The 16622-nt window shown below is 32.6% G+C and overlaps 1 protein-coding gene across 1 annotated transcript; it reads left to right on the top strand.

The window, feature by feature from the left end:
- Positions 1–7657, top strand: LOC106882523 (H/ACA ribonucleoprotein complex subunit 2-like protein). Its single transcript, XM_014933236.2, has 4 exons — positions 1–688; positions 4624–4693; positions 6590–6695; positions 7480–7657. The coding sequence occupies exons 1-4, from the start codon at positions 571–573 to the stop codon at positions 7603–7605; spliced, it is 420 nt and encodes a 139-aa protein (XP_014788722.1). The 5' UTR covers positions 1–570; the 3' UTR covers positions 7606–7657.
- Positions 7658–16622: the final 8965 nt, after the last annotated feature.

Below are 16622 nucleotides of genomic sequence, written 5' to 3'. Positions count from 1 at the left end.
CTGCTAATCTCCCGCCTTTTCCAAAGAAATATTGTAACCATAGAAAAAAAGCTAATGACGGAAGTCAGTAAAATGAAAGAATGGCTGAGCAGAAACATTTACTGCATAAGTACGGCTAAAAGTTCAAATATTTTTTGAAAGACAGCTGCAAATAACTAGTGTATTGGAACATCACTTTACATTTTAAGAGTTAAATATTATAATTTTGTTAATTAATTTAGTTTATTAAAGTTACTTAATTTTTTAGTTTAATTATCACCACGTAAGCGGTAGCTTAACAGGAAATATTATTTTGCAAGGTCCGCGACGAACAAGAAGAAAAATTAATTTAAGGCTTTCATTGTTAACTATTATTTTAAGCCTTATAAAATGTGGAATAAAATTTCAATAGAATATATGTTTAAAAAAATCAAGAAATGAGAACTAAATTAAATAACTTGTCAATTAAGCCTTCACTACGAGTCAACAATATTCTTTACATCCGGCGCACGTGTGTTTTCTTTTGTACCCTTACCAAATTATCATTCCATTTAATTATATCAATATAATTCGAAGGCCCGAACTTAAACCATGGATGAAGATGATAGAACTAGTGTTTGGATTAAGAAAATTAGCCATGTGTCACCAATTGCTCAACCACTAGCCTCAAGAAAATTAACGAAAAGAATAAGCAAAGTTGTTAAAAAAGGTAAATGTATAATCTGTTATTAAATTTTTGAAAACGTCTGAAAATCTCTTCAGAGCATACAAACATTTTATTAACCTAAGTTTTTTGTCGACATAAACTATCTTGGATCTAAATGTTTTCTTTTACTATTTTCTCATTACAAGGTTATCTTATAACATAATGATACACCGACCATCAGAAGAATATTATATTCCTAACCTTGTGTTCATCTGTTAATCTTTCAGTCTTTTGTGGGGTTGTTGGGGAAATGGGCTTCTTTCCTCACTCCCTGGGAAAACAATTTTCCCCACAAATCTCTTTATAATCGTAATCTATGCCGTTTGAAATGGAGGTAAAGAATACGCACACCATGTGTTTTGGGTTAGGGTTACTTCCAAAACGGGTGGTGTGCGTATTCACCTCCGCCAAATTTCATTAAAAGATATTCATTTTCCTAGAAGTCATGAGGGGAAAAATTGTTTTGCAGATTCGTATTCTTCGTAGGCAAAAAACGGGGGTTTGTGTAGAGAAAAAAAGGGGTATTTTGGGGGGAGGGGTACAAAAAGGAAGTCTTGCCCCACCTCACAATTTTTTACTTTTTTAAAGAAATTCTTTTGGTGTAATACGTAGAAAAGTACGGAGATTATGATTCTGAATAAAAATTTTTGTAAAATTTCAATTTTCCAAAAATTAATAAACACCCCTCTGCCAGCGCATCTGTAACAGAAAGTGAACATGTGGTTGAGGGTCTTTTGGAATTAAGAGAGGTATGTAAAAATTAGTTTTTTTCTACACACCCATACACAACAAAATGACATTTAAAAATTTTTATATTTTTTTGGTAATTCGTATTTTGAAAGTGGATCTTCAGTTTGGGTATTGTTTTTAGCTTGTCTGACTTTCCAGTTGGAGTGTACTTAAAAATTGAAGATTTTGAAAACTCCAAAAACACAATTTTCCCCCTCTCACCCCTCTGGCAAAGGGGGGTGGGGGGAAATTTTGAAATGCCGATTTTTTTCCTGCAGATTCAGAATCTCCACAGTCGTAAAAGTGGGTTTATGTAGAAAAAAAACCGAAAGGGGGTGTAGTCCATGTCCTTTGCCTCCACCAGATAAGCTGCTTTATTATGTCAGAAACCAAGATATTCGGCCTCAACAAGGTCAGTTTCTATCACATAATTGCATGCTGTTGACTGTAAATAATTGGAACTGTTCTTAGGTCTCTGTTTCAGCCTGTTTTCTTGCACTAGCTTCTGCCTTCTTGTTACTGTTAGCCATGATATATTCAGTTGTTACAGCCCTGCACTTTGAGGTTTTGCTAAATACTCTCTGAGAATTTAACTGTTATACAAGTTATATACCTGTTTGCAAGATAGGATATAGCAAGACATGTCCCTCTATCACACTTTAGCCTCTCAACATCTGGCATAAACCCCCTCTCCCCATATGCACACTTAGTTGAAGGGGCTTTTCCCGTTCTTCTGTCTTTTAAGGTACTTGGCGACTTCACTAGTTGCATGAAAAAAAAACCCACCCAGTACTATGTGAAGTGGTTGGTGCTACAAAGAGAGCATCAGGCCGTGGGAACCATGCTAAAGCTGATGTTGGAGATTGATGCAGTCCTGTGGCTTGCAGGATCCTGTCAAACTGTCCAACCTATGCCAGCATGGTAAATTGACGAGTGGACCCACACCAGTTAGCAGATGCATGCACCACATGCACACGTGTTGGTCAGTAGACTAGTCAGCACCTACAATAATTAAAAAAAAACCCTCATGTATAAATATGTGTGAACTGTAAATCAGAGGTGGGGGGGGGAATTTAATAAAACAAACGACTGAATGAATGAAAATAAAGCAAATTTTGAAATTGAAATAAAATGCTTTATTAGATAGCTAGATCAGGTCAGGTCATTGATAGATAGCACAGGTGCTTGCATCTGTCCACAGAATGGCACACCTGCTTACAATGACCTGACCTATCTATCTATCTTTGATGTGCAAAAGAAAATATAGAGGCAGAATACCACAGCAGTGGTGGGTTTTTGGAGGATGGGACAGAGAAGACAAAATAGGATTTTTGGTATTTGTGAATGATCGAAACTCTACTCCCCCCTTATCAGAAAGTATATAAAACCAGGAATGACTATCCATTCTGATTGTTGGAGTGGATCCAATGGAATAGCTGAAATTGATGTCGAACTACGGCATTCCCATTTCAAAGTGAACCATAGAGAAAACTGTGTGGATCCAGTAACTAACGTGCATACCAACTCAGTTGAATGTTACTGGAAAAATGCAAAAAGTAGATTCAAAAGTGTGATGGGAGTACACACAAATATGATTGACTCCCATCTAGATGAGTTTCTTTGGAGGGAAAAATATGGGAAAACTGGAGATGAATCTTTTTGGCACATTCTAAACTATCTTTCAGAATGGTTCACTTTTGAATAATGACAACTTTTGAGTAAGTAAATCAACTTCTATTTCATTATTTTCACTTTTCTTAATGACTACTTTTGAGTAAGATTTTATTTCAAAATTTGTTTTATTCTCACTTTTCTTTGACTACTTTTGAGTAACTTTTTATTTCAATTTCAAAATTTGTTTTATTATCACTTTTCTTAATGACTACTTTTGAGTAAGATTTTATTTCAATTTCAAAATTTGTTTTATTTTCATTCATTCAGTCAGTTGTTTGTTTTATTAGATAGATAGATAAATTCTCCCCCTCCTCCTATTTACAGTTTACACATATACATGCGGAGGTTTTTTTTTATCGCAGGTGCTAACTAGTGCATGTGCACGTCTGCTGACTGGTGTGGGTGCGCACATCGGGTCCACTCTTCTTAAGTAGTACCAAAGATCCAATTGTAATATTGGCAAAGTACCATGAGCTATTCAGGCTAAAATATTGAGTACTAAGTAATTAATCTTATAACTTATAAAACTCTAATGGTATATTGATGAATGGTATAAAAGCTGGGCAGGGAGATAAATAAGGCAGTTGTCATATTGATAATTTTCACTTTTCGAACTCTGCAGCTTATTTCTCCAATTGCAAATGCTTGGTTTACACCTGTGAGCACATTTTCTTTTTGATGTTGTCTGAAATTTGTTCAATATGTTTCCCAGACTTTCACTAATTCCTCTAAAATATAAAATTCTCTTACTATATGCTACAGTTATTTGTCTTCGTGGCAACTTCAATCATTTTAGTTTTAAAGCGGTTGTATAAATGTTGTTTTCTTCTTGATATTATTTTTACACAAAATCATGGCAGCATTTTTAAAACCTCACTTGTATGACTATATAAGTTTCTATATTGGAACTGAAATCAGCCCAGCTGCAAAGAGGCATTTTGACTTGCCTTTGATAATGATGAACCCTGAAACTTACTGGCATCTGGTATGCTGAGCTTTCAATTGACAGCACTTGCATAAGCAAGCTGATTTTAAGTCTCTGACCTGATGTTTGTGTGAATTGTACATACTGATAATAGGCTAACACTAAAAAAAAATTCATTTTCACATAATAACATTTATGTAAGGGATAATCCCTTTACTTATAAATGATGTTTTCTGTGAAGGATTATGGTCAACTTTTACACAAGATATATGGAAAACTCCAGATCTTTTGGCCCAAAGTTGGGAATTGACTTTTACATGAATTATTTTATCTATGTTTACACACGTATATATGGTAGCTATCAACATTCTCTTAACTAGAAATAAACATATTTCTCATCACCTAGTGATTGTTGTTTGCTGGGAATTATCAGCAGAAAAGAGAAAAATAAATATACTGTTGTTTTTTTTGTTTTAGAGAATTTGCTACTCTGTAATTAAAATGGCTATGTATGAATTTGTTCTTAAAAATGAAAGTTTACATTGTTACCATATTGAAAATTTGTTTTTCTTACATGTTGCTTTTTTGTTTCTTTTTTTTTCCATAATAGCTAGCAAAACAAAATCATTGCGGAAAGGTGTCAGAGAGGTACAAAAGTTTATAAGACGAGGAGAAAAGGGGTGAGTTTATAAACTATATCAATCAGTTCTCTCACATTCCACTAAACTTAAAGACTGTTTACTTAACTCCAAGAAGAAATATTGGAGTATGATTTTTAAAGTGCCTTGGATAATAATTGTTTCTAATTTTGACACAAGACCAGCATGCTTGAGAGTAGGTTGTTAATTGATACCATTGGCCCAAGTACTTAACTGGTACTTCTTGTTTATCAACCTCAGAAGGATGAAAGACAGAATTAACTCTTGTGGGATTTGAACTCGGAAGGTAGTTAGCCAGAAGAAATACTGCAAGACATTTTTCTGATACTTTAACAATTCTGGCAACTCACTACCTGATGTATCATTATCATGGTCATCATTTCATTTAATATCCTTGGGTCAGACAGAATTTCTTGAGGCAAGTTTTGTATGGTCAGATGCCTTCCTATCACCAATCCTCATCTGTTTCTAAGCAAGGTAATATTTTCCCATAACTAGACATGTTTTCCACAACCTGGCTTGTATGACAATGAGCTACTCATTTACTGTCATCATGTATGTCTAGACAAGGCTACACAAACATACATATATTATAATATAAATATATATATATATATATATATATATATATATATATATATATATATATATATATATGGTGGGGTTCTTTCAGTTTCCATCTTATAATCATGATAATAATACTTCTTTCTTTGTCAGAAGACTAGCAATTTTGACTGGTGGGAAAGTTAGTTAGATTGACCTGTGTTCAACTAGTACATTATTGACACTGAAAGAATGAAAGGCAAAGTTGACCTCGGTAGAATTTGAACTCAGAACATATTGGCAAATGAAACAGTGCTAATGATTCTGATACTTCACTATCTTAATGCTAATAATAATAACCATAGTATTTATGTTTTGTGATATGTGTACACACAGTCACCAATATGAGGTCTTCTGGTATTATCATAATCATCATGGTCTTTTTAATGTCTACATTTTGATAATGATATGGAATATGAACCAGATTGGTCTGCAAAACAGCTTGTCTGTCATTTCATTTGGCCTGTCTTTTTTTTTATATTTTATTTATTTTGTGTGTATATTTGTAATATGAGGATATGAATTGTATAAGTCTCCAGTAGAAAAAAACAACTTCTTTTTGAATAGGCAGCAGCAGATGTTATTTCAGAAGTAAGCAGGCAAGTAAAATATGAGATCATCTTTGTCTTTACATGCTTGCATCCAGACATCCTCATTGTATACAATACCTCTTACTCTCATCTGAAGTTGATGGCCTATTTTCTAAATTTAAAATCCTTTTTCTTATTCTCTGCTATCCAAGACTTAGTAACTAGGATTGTTGGTGCCATGATAAAATGCACTCTGTACACACTAAAGTGTGGGGCCAAGAGGACCCCCTCAATTTGATCAAAGACATGACAACCCCTCTAGTACTGGCATCATGGTAAATAGCACTCACTATACTTTGTAAAGTGGTTAGTCTTAGGAAGAATATTTGGCCATATAGAAAGTCGGTCACTTTGAACATGAAACAGGTAGAATATTTGAGCCGGATATGGTTGGTTTAAAAGCTAACAAGTTAATCAAGTTATGATCATCCAACTTGTCTGGAGTAGTTACAACCCACGTCAACATGAAAGTGGATGTAAAATGATGTTCTTCCTTTATTTTGAAAAAAATTCCTTTCAAATGTTTGTCTTTGCAACACCCCAAAACTACTTTATAATTATCATCTGTTCTCCATGCTTTCACATTTAAAAATGATTTAAATTGTCATCATTACTGAATATGAGATTGAAGAATTCTGCTATATTTTGAATCTAATTTAATAGATGTAAAACAATTTTGCTAATGTTTAAATTCGATTTTTTTTTTTCTTTCTTCACAATCCAGGTTAGTGATTTTAGCTGGTGACATCAGCCCTATTGATATCTATAGCCACATTCCTATTATGTGTGAAGACAAAGAGATTTCTTATTGTTATGTTCCTTCTAAAGATGTGAGTCTACTTCTTTTGATACTTTTCAAGTATAAAATGGATATTTAAGAACTTGAGTACATAGACTGATGATTGTAAAATTTGTACAAATAGTCAATAGAAATCTGGCCACTTTGAACATGATATAAGTAGAATATTTGGACCGGATATGGTCAGTTTAAAAGCTAAAGGGTTAAGTTATGATCATCCAATTTGTCTAGAGTAGTTACAGCCCATGCCAACATGAAAGTGGATGTAAAATGATGTTCCTTTATTTTGAAAAACCAGTGAGCCAACAGGGAAGCCTGTATATGATTACTCAACTTTTAGAAATAGCAGCTAAATTTTTCTTAAATCTTATGTTAAATGAGGAAACAGTACTACATGTCCTGTATAACCATTGATGAAACAAAATTGTTATCCCAGTTGAAATTCTTAACCCTTTAACATTTAGTTTACTGTCAAATGTAATGTTTGTTTATTCACATTGTTTTGAATTAATCATGTTTTATCTCACTGCTTCTAGATTTTGATGATGTGATTGTTTATAGAATAGCATTGTAGGATAGTTGTGAGGGGGCCCAGATCTGGGCACTTTTGAATATGAGACTCTTTGGACTGGATATGGTCAGTTTAGATGCTAACGGTTATGTATGCATGAAATTTATGTAATTTTATTTCTTTTGCCTCTTATTCAAATATCTCAATATCCCTATTGAAAATGATGTTATATATTGGAACACATAAAATAAAGATTGTTGTTTTTTTTTTTTTTGTTTTTTTTTCCTCCCCTGCTTTCCCTCAGGATCTTGGTGCTGCATGTGGAACAATAAGACCAGTCAGTTTGGTAATGATAAATAAAAATGAAGAGTATGAAGATCTGTACACAGATTTGTATGAGGAAGTCAAAACTTTGCCGCTTCCTATTTGATTTGTATTTTTCTAAAATAAATTATATAAAGAATTTTTTTAATTTACAATAATTGAAGTTTTCTGTTCTGAAATTGGTGTTGTATGTAGAAGGTGAAGGATGATATCATTTGAATAGGAATGTGTTCTTAGAAGTGATAGCAAGTACATTAATGTGCAGAAAGAGATCTTAGCAAACCTGGAAGTAGACAATGAGAAAGAGCCCTGTCAGCATGAAATATTTGATAGTCTGAGCAGATCCTCATTCAAGGTAGGATTGAAAGCTTATTTTCAACAAAGATTTCAAGGAACCGCTAGTAAGTGATATATAGAAGTCTCCCTTAGGTCTTGTTCATTGGAAGCTATAGTGATAGTCAAAGATGAAGAAAATCTCAAGTTGATTATTAATTTTTTCCATAATTTTCAATATGTTGTAGTCAGAGATGTTACTTTTATTTTTGTCTTTGTGATAGGACACATTGGCATATTTTTAGAGATAAATCAGTATATGGGCCATCTCTTGATGTTTTAATTGGCTGCTTGAATGCAAAAGAGTTGGTTAATGAAAATTTGCTACTGAAGACTAGAGAAGATATCTGTTTCCTTAGGATGCCACTTCCTAGATTTTGATTAAAGCTTCTTAAATTTAGATACTTCCGATGAAGCATTTTTAATGAAGTATCATAAAGACGAACCATTGGTGTATTACTGGTAGAATTTCAACAAAGTCAAAAAATAAAATAAAATTAAGAATTGAAGTTTTAAATGTTTATAATTTTATTAGACACTTCAACAGTTGGATTTCACAAATCCTGACATTAACATATTTGAATTGAGCTGCTTGTATTATTTATATGGTACAGAAAAATATTGAAGCTTACATGAAAACAAAATTGACAAGCATAACAAAATGACAGCATTGCCTCAGCAGAACTCACATAAGACTTTATGTAGCTGTTATTACCAGCAAAAAGGTCTAACATGTTCAGCATAGGAAAGAAGAAAAATAATGAGTGAAAAAACAAAACAGGATGTAACAGACAAAATTTGCTTCAGCAAGGATCTAGAATAGGTTGGTTTGTGAATTTTACTTTCCACATTTATTTTTAATAAATAAATAAATAAATGAATGGTCAATTAGATGATTTAGGAGACTTTTTAAATTAAAAATTAAACCCTAACTCACCTCCTATGGATGATGAAAAAAAAAACTTCAAATCATTCATGCTGATATCACATCGTATAAGTAGAGAGAAAGGAACAACTTGTATGGAGGTGTATACATACATAATTTGAAAAAGGTAATCGAAAATCTGATATGAAAGACTAAATATTTTTAATCCATTTACTTGATTTTGAGTGTCTTGCCATGAAGAAACAATTACAAACATTAAAAGTATCTATTCTAAATCATTTTTTGCTTTCATATATTGGCATGGGGTTGAAAAGTTCCACAATATGGCATGAGTCTCCATGAAAAACTGATCCTAGCTTTCATATACTACCTATTACCTCATGGCTTTTTATTCAGTAAGCACTAGTGCAGTCATCTCTTGTACACAAAAGGTAATGCTTGTGATTCCTAGGCACTTTTCATTCAACTCTTTGTTAAAATTAACACTGCTCATTCAGCATATACTCAACTTATTACTTTCTAACATAAGTATCTGCTGATAGTTTACCTTTCATATGCCACAACATAATAAGTATCAAACTGTCCACCCTTTATACTCAGACCACTGTTTTTGAAACTTTCCTATTAGGAGAGCCACCTCCAACTCTTGTTACCTAGAATTACTATTTTTTTTTTTAAAAACATCTTAAAAATGCTTGGATTTTTTTTGTCATTTGTTACATCTGAAACTTCGCAAAAGTTGAGGTAATCACACTGAGTTTGAACTTAATCCCTGAAAATACTGGGTATTTCTAACTAGATAATACATTAGACATATCTTCTTGGTTTCAAATAGCTCTCAGACTGATTCTGCTTATAAAGTCATCTAGAAACTAGCTCTCAATCAAGAACTATGAATGACCTGAAAATAAAAGGGTTGAGGACAGAAATTTGTGGACATTCTTCAAATCTTAAATTCCACTCTGAACATCTCATTTATTCTGAGTTGGCTTTTAGCCGCTTCATACCTGAGCAATTTTATATTTAGTGTGAGCTTTCTCATTATATGAGATCCTGCCAAAAACCTTACTATGTCAATAAATGCAAGATAGAGTTGTTTATTTTTTGCCAAATAGTTTCTGCGGTTGTTTCACCAGCTTTAATTTGTTTCACTAAAGTAAAAAAAAAAATTAAAAAATCCTTAGAACTATCTTAAAAATTCATAAGAGAAATGTAATTCTTCATATGTATTTTAAAAATATATAAAAATATAAAATGAAACAATAAATTGGATTGAAATAATAAAATTAAGTGTGTTCATTGGCAAGATAAGCAGATAATAAATTATCACGCATTAACACTCAATTTAAATTTATGGAGTAATATTTTTTCATTGAAAACAGAGAAATGGTAGGGGAAAGGGAAAAAAAAAACTAAATCACAGAAAAAGAGGAAGAGCAAACAAAGGAAGGTGACTTGTGTTTTCTTAATACAAGTATATTTATATAATTTTCACGTGAAGTTTCAAACAATATATAATTTTAACATTTAAAAATTCTTTTGTACATTTGTGTAAAATAGGAGGTGGGGAATAACAACAATATAACGCTGAATTCTTATCACATACAGGTGAATTTTGTAATTATTTACATGAAAAGAGCATTTTTTAAAAAATTCTAATTCTTAGAATTTACTGAACAATATCATAAAACACTTTTTGACTTAAATTATTTTCTGAGAAATCTAGAAAAGAATTTAAAATAACACAAATTTTTAAAATCCCAAAAACTATTTTCTAAAAATAGTTGTATTTAATATAAAAACTAATGTATAATACTTTTTGTTTTGAATTTAAAAATTCATAGTTTGTATAAATGTTGCTAGTCACTGCTTATTAACTAATTAATAAATTATAAAAAAATAAAACATACTCATTGTTATAAACTTAATAGACTTCAAAATATTATTAGTAGCATTATACAAATAAATATAATTACTCTATGGCTTTGATTTCTTTTCTGAATTTTTCAGATATTTATTAAAACATAATAATAACAAAAGAAGCGAAACTGCTTCTTGAATTGTCACTACGAGTGAATGTAACAACAGACAATGATATGAGTTGACTCAAACTTAATTTCTTGAAACATGTGGGCCTTGCTTTATACTGATTTATAAATGTTATCAAAAGCAAATCATTGGATCATTTGAGACAGTTATAAAACCAATTAAAATATCACTCCCCCATCCAAAATGTATTCATATATAAATGTGGTATTAATAATTGTTAATTATACTTGTTACACAGATAACAAAAATTTCCATCACTTCAAAGTTTCATTTTTCATGTTCACTTTAAAGCATAAAATTAATGATTTCAGTGATTGCCAAGGGGTATGTAATTATTACAGTTCTGCATCATATTTCATATTTTCTGCACTTTTTATTAAACAGGTTATAAATATGGTTTTTAAACATGATAATTATTCTGTAAAACAGATATTTATATTTACCTTATAATTAATGTTCAGTACATTCAATTTCAATAACCACATCAGAATTACTGACTGGGTATACCATCAGCTTTGTTCTATCCATATTTTTTATAAAAAGTGAAACATCAGTTTCAAAAAATATTGCAAATACATGGACATTTTAAATTTTGTTTTTGGAGAATACTAAAATTTTAGAAGTTTTTAAGTGTCAAACTGATTGGAAAATGAATGAATATCTCTGTCAATATCAAGATAAAAGCCCAAAAACAATGTCTGTTAGAAATAGGAAGTGAAAATTCTTTTCCCACTGTATAAGAAAGCTAAAATAGAATACAAAACAGAAAAATAAGAGAGAAATAGAAAAGATTGAAAAACACAGTTGCTATTTTTATATTTAAATTTGAAATCAAATATAATAGAATGCAATATATAAAAATAAATTTCCTTAAGAGTATAGTATATTTAGTTGAGGTTCTAAGAAACCATACTATTTGTTGCTATCTCATTATTTTGTTGGTGATTGTGGTCCATAATTGATAATTAGTTCTATGGCTATTTATTATAAAGTGTGCATTCTTTATGCTTCACTTGATATAGACAGCATGAAGTGAAGCATAACATTCAATATGGATTGGGGTGGAGGAAACAATGAAAAAGTTTTTAAAAAGATACATTATTTTTGAGCTGTAGAGGAGATAAACTTCTAGTGAGAAAGACCTGTAATTTAAATAAAGATTTCTGATTGAAGTAATGTGACTTGGAAAAACATTGTACACTATGGCATACATTGGGCAACTCTGGATAGCCAGAGGTTTGATTATTTTATTAATTGCTTTTGAAAAAGTACCCCACACATCAATCTTAACGAAATGTCAACGTTAGTATATTTTACCAGAACTCTTAATGCAACTGACACCTACACCTAATCAAAGATAATCAATACTTAAACAGTTTAATGAATCCTGCCATGACCAATCTACTTTTTGTATGTCTAGGATTAGGTGCAGAGGTTAGTCATAAGAATATTGGCCTTCTGGGAGCCACACTTTTCACTTAGTCCAGTCTGCAGCCATTGGCTTGTAACTGTTCATGAGGAACATTAACAGCATTGGATCTAGCCAGTCTTAGGTCTGCAAAGGCCAAGGTCACAGCCCTGTCCTTCATACAACTTGGCTGCTGTTTCAACAGATCAAACCCTAGGTGTATTATTATGGTGACTCTATTCATGTAGAAGCATTGGGGCATCAACTGGTTTGTTGATTTTACTTTGGAGTATTGTCTCAATGTTTATTGAAGAACATCTATATATATATATATATATATATATATACAGATCAAGAGTTCTAAAGTTCAGAATTAAGTCCACACTGGCAGATATTAAATATATAATTGAGATTTTTTTCAGCATATCCTCCCCTATATCATATATACACACATTTCTAAAGCAATGCTCTTCAGAATACAAAATAATTAATTTGAAGGCTGTTGAATATCAGAAATACCCTTTTAACCTCACAAATTTTTAAAGTTATAAGGCAATGAGTCATTAGAGTGTTGAAGTACTTGTTCTCATACCTTGTGTCCCACAGTTCAAAATCCACTTAGGTGAACTTTATTTTTCATCCTTTTAGGGATGGTAAAAAGTTCCAGGTGGGAACAGAGCATTGGAAATGCATTGTATTTGTTCTGCCTCTGTGTTCTCAGTTTAAATTCATCTATGGCCTAGCTGTGTGGTAGACATCACCCAGTTTAACACCACCGCCTGTCTTTTAGTGGCATCCACTGTTATGAGTTCTTGGACCAAATCTCTATTTGGAGATCCTGTAAAAGATCATTGGCACTAGATGAGAGTAAAAAACCTTGATTTTCCTCTATTCAGGTTGTGAGACAGGTTTTGTGATAGTTGATGAGACCAATCTGGATTGCATTTGTGCTTACCAGATAAGCTACATTGTACTCTAGTATAGTTTATGGGTGAAAAACACTGGTATTATTGATGACATACAATAACTCATGATAAATGATGTGGTAGATACTGTTGAATATACATACTTAGTGTTATCTGCATGCTCTAAGAGAAAAGAATGGATTTTTCTTTTGCAGTATCCCTTTCAACGGTGTCTGCTTTTAGAAAGACTTGGATGTGTGAGTGTGTCTTGTGTTGATACTAATATAGGTCACAGACAGATAATATGTACTGGCAACTGTGAGTCAGTTCACCTGCTATCAGAGCCCCATGGTTGGATAACTTTCACAACCACTTTCTACATTTAATCCCATTGTATGATACATACCAGGTTGGTCAATGACTTCTGGGTTAAATCTGGCAGATGGATATCAGCTATATATGAATTATAGATACACCCTTGTTACTCTTATTGTTGAAAATGCAGTAAACCAGTGATCAACTCATTGGAAATCTGTAACCAACTATGCTATTGCTCATCAATTATGATATAAAATGAATACAGGAGCCATTTACACACAATTTAGGTATCTCATATCAGATATACACTACTTCTAGAAGCAGAGACCTTAAAACTATCTTCCAATGGGAACATGACAAGGTACTCTTGTGCAGCAAGACACCATCATTATGCATATTAAGGAAATGGCTGCTCACCACACCCTTCCTGTGTATGAACACACAGCTAAAGTTTCCATTGACGCAACAGATGCTAAGCCTTGGAATCTCATGATCTCTCAAGAACATTGCCAAATCTGCACTACAAAGACCATGCTTTCCTCTTCAGAGCAAGAAATATTTCAGCTCTGATCAACTGCTGATCCTTGTACTGCTCACATAAATATTGCTACTGCAACAGCCTTGGGTACTTTGAATCAGCAAGCTGCATATCACCTCCGCTGAAGCCCACCTGATGCACCTATCTCTCTTCACCCACCACTTCTCAATTATTCAATATTGCTAACTACAATTCTTTGCAATCTTCTCCTAATCCACATTTTCCTGCCAAAAGCAATCTCCAAAACATCAACAAAAAAAAGAATCTTATTTCTGATTAATATTGACATTATGGTAGACAAAAGGAAGAATCAAAAGCCTGTCTAGCTAGCAATATTTAGTTATATTTTGAGCATGAATCCTACCAAGGTCAGCTTTGCTCATCCTTCTGGGTCACGAAAATATGTATCAGTTAAATATTGGGTTGATTTAATAAGCTATTCCCATATTTTGGACATTTGTAGCCTTATGTCCACATCAATATCAATCTTAAAACCACATTTCTACAGGTGTTTGGAGACATTCTTGAGGATATCCTACTTATAAAAGAGTAAATGACAGACTGGAATTCTGTATAAAATATCAGATAAGGTTAGATGTGAAAGGCTCACATTTACACAGACAATTCTGATTGACAGGTATCAAACAGTCAATCACACTATCTAGATTGTACTAGGTTAGAGATTTTAAGAAATCACAGACAGTGGCAGTGTAGAGTGTCCACAGTTTGGGGTTGTGGCTTTTACAGATTACAAGTTTTTGGTCCTTAAAATTGACTAAAACTTGCAGTAGGCTTTGCATATCTTAGCTTCTCCACTTCCCATCATGTTTAACATTAACCTTTCATTGTTCTTTATCCCCGACCCCACCTCTCTCTGTTGTGATACATTTATTGTTCACCTCATCCATGTTTCCTTTATTTTTCAATGTTTTGGCAGTGACATAGTTTCTGAAAGCATGATGCATTATTTCAAGCATGCAAAACTTACAAAGAATTAGGTAAGATGGGTTTAATGGAGCTGAAGAAAGAAAACTTAGAAGATGGTGAAGTTTACAAAGGACTAAGTAATAGAATAGAGAACATGTGCGATTAACTTTTTTTTCCCCCAAACAATAGTACATCCAAGAAAAAATGTAAGAGGAAGGTCTCTTGGTCACCAATTTTAAACCAATTCAGTTTTATTGCTCTGCAAAAGCTAGAAGATAAGTGCTTTGACATAAAGGCACAGAAATATGTTGACTGATTCAGGTGACAGAGACTGGGTGCGTCAATACAGCCTAAATACAGATTCAGCCACATACTGAGCTAATGTGTAGGAGAAGCATTTAACTGAAGGGAAAAGAGTAGCACTTCCAAATCTACCTCAATAGTCTTCTGCAGCTCTTAGTAATAGAGATGGAGCATTAAGACAAGCCTATTAAAATGGGTGAGATAAGAAAGTCACTGAACTGTAAAGAAAAGAAAAGACCCAAAAGTAAATTTACCTGCCATCATCATTTTATTGCAATTTTTTCATACTGGCTTAGGCTGGATAGGCCTTACTCTTTTTATCATCTCATTTGAAGTTTAGCATCTTGAGACCTGACCTCACCACTACTTATTCTGCAATCATAACCCATAACTTACTCTTCATTGACAACATTGATAATCTATTAACTCCCATCATGCTGTATCATTCTCTTTAACCTTCATAGAAATTACATATTCAAAGCCTATACCTCATTACTATGCAGATTTTTAAACACAGTACCCTTGTTGTCAACAGAAGTAAACACCTCTTCAGTTTTATCACAGTCATTGAGATACAAACAAACTAACAACTGTCTAGAGATCCAAAGCAAATTTGTTTGATCCTGATTTGTTAGGCAATATGTAAAGTGTATCAGATTCCCAGTTGTGTGAACCAGGAAGTATTCATAAAGATGGGTAAAGACATTATAATTTTAGTCACATTACTTCATTAAATAAAAAATTGAAAGTTTTTGATGAAGAAACCGAGACGTTGGGATAATGTTAGAGGGTGCAGTTAAGAAAAAAAAAAAAAGAGAGTCTAATTGCTATTCAACACTGGATCATGAAAGCTCAACATGTATTTGGCACAAAACTAGCCAATATATACATACACACACACATATATATATATATATATATATATATATATATATATATATAGAGAGAGAGAGAGAGAGAGAGAGAGAGAGATAGAGAGAGACTACATTAAGGAATAGTTAAGTGCTTTGATGAAAGCAACTAGAAATACTAAATATGGGCAAACTAGAGAGGAATTGATTAGGTTTGGGAAAATCTTAGAGGTCAATAGAAAGTGAATTCAGAGGTAATTGGAAAAAGACTTTCATAAAAAATGTAAAGGAGATAACAGATCTAGGTAATCAAACACCATATGAAAACTATATCATCAGCAGTAAAGTATGTATGGTAAAGGTACTAAATATAAAAAGTCATTTCTTAGGCTTGGATATAGGAGACGACATCATTCTCTTGCCACAATATCTGAATTGCAATCTGCTACAACTCTAGACAATACAAGCAGGGTACTGTAAGACACCTCTTAAAATATTTGAAATATACTAGATCTCAGGCAGCTGTATAAGTGGCAAGTTACTGGTATCAGATGGTTTACCATATGAATTTCATATTACACTTATTGATTTCAGTCTTAGGTAAT

Source organism: Octopus bimaculoides, chromosome 2, assembly GCF_001194135.2.
Source record: "Octopus bimaculoides isolate UCB-OBI-ISO-001 chromosome 2, ASM119413v2, whole genome shotgun sequence".
Taxonomy (NCBI): domain Eukaryota; kingdom Metazoa; phylum Mollusca; class Cephalopoda; order Octopoda; family Octopodidae; genus Octopus; species Octopus bimaculoides.
Note: the sequence above shows the minus strand (reverse complement) of the source record. Positions and strands in the feature narration are given on the sequence as shown.

Excerpts from the sequence above, each read along its gene's own strand:
- LOC106882523 (XM_014933236.2), top strand. The coding sequence starts at position 571 with ATGGATGAAGATGATAGAACTAGTGTTTGGATTAAGAAAATTAGCCAT. Across the intron at positions 689-4,623 it reads AAGCAAAGTTGTTAAAAAAG|CTAGCAAAACAAAATCATTG; the intron begins GTAAATGTATAA and ends TTTCCATAATAG. Across the intron at positions 6,696-7,479 it reads GTTATGTTCCTTCTAAAGAT|GATCTTGGTGCTGCATGTGG; the intron begins GTGAGTCTACTT and ends GCTTTCCCTCAG.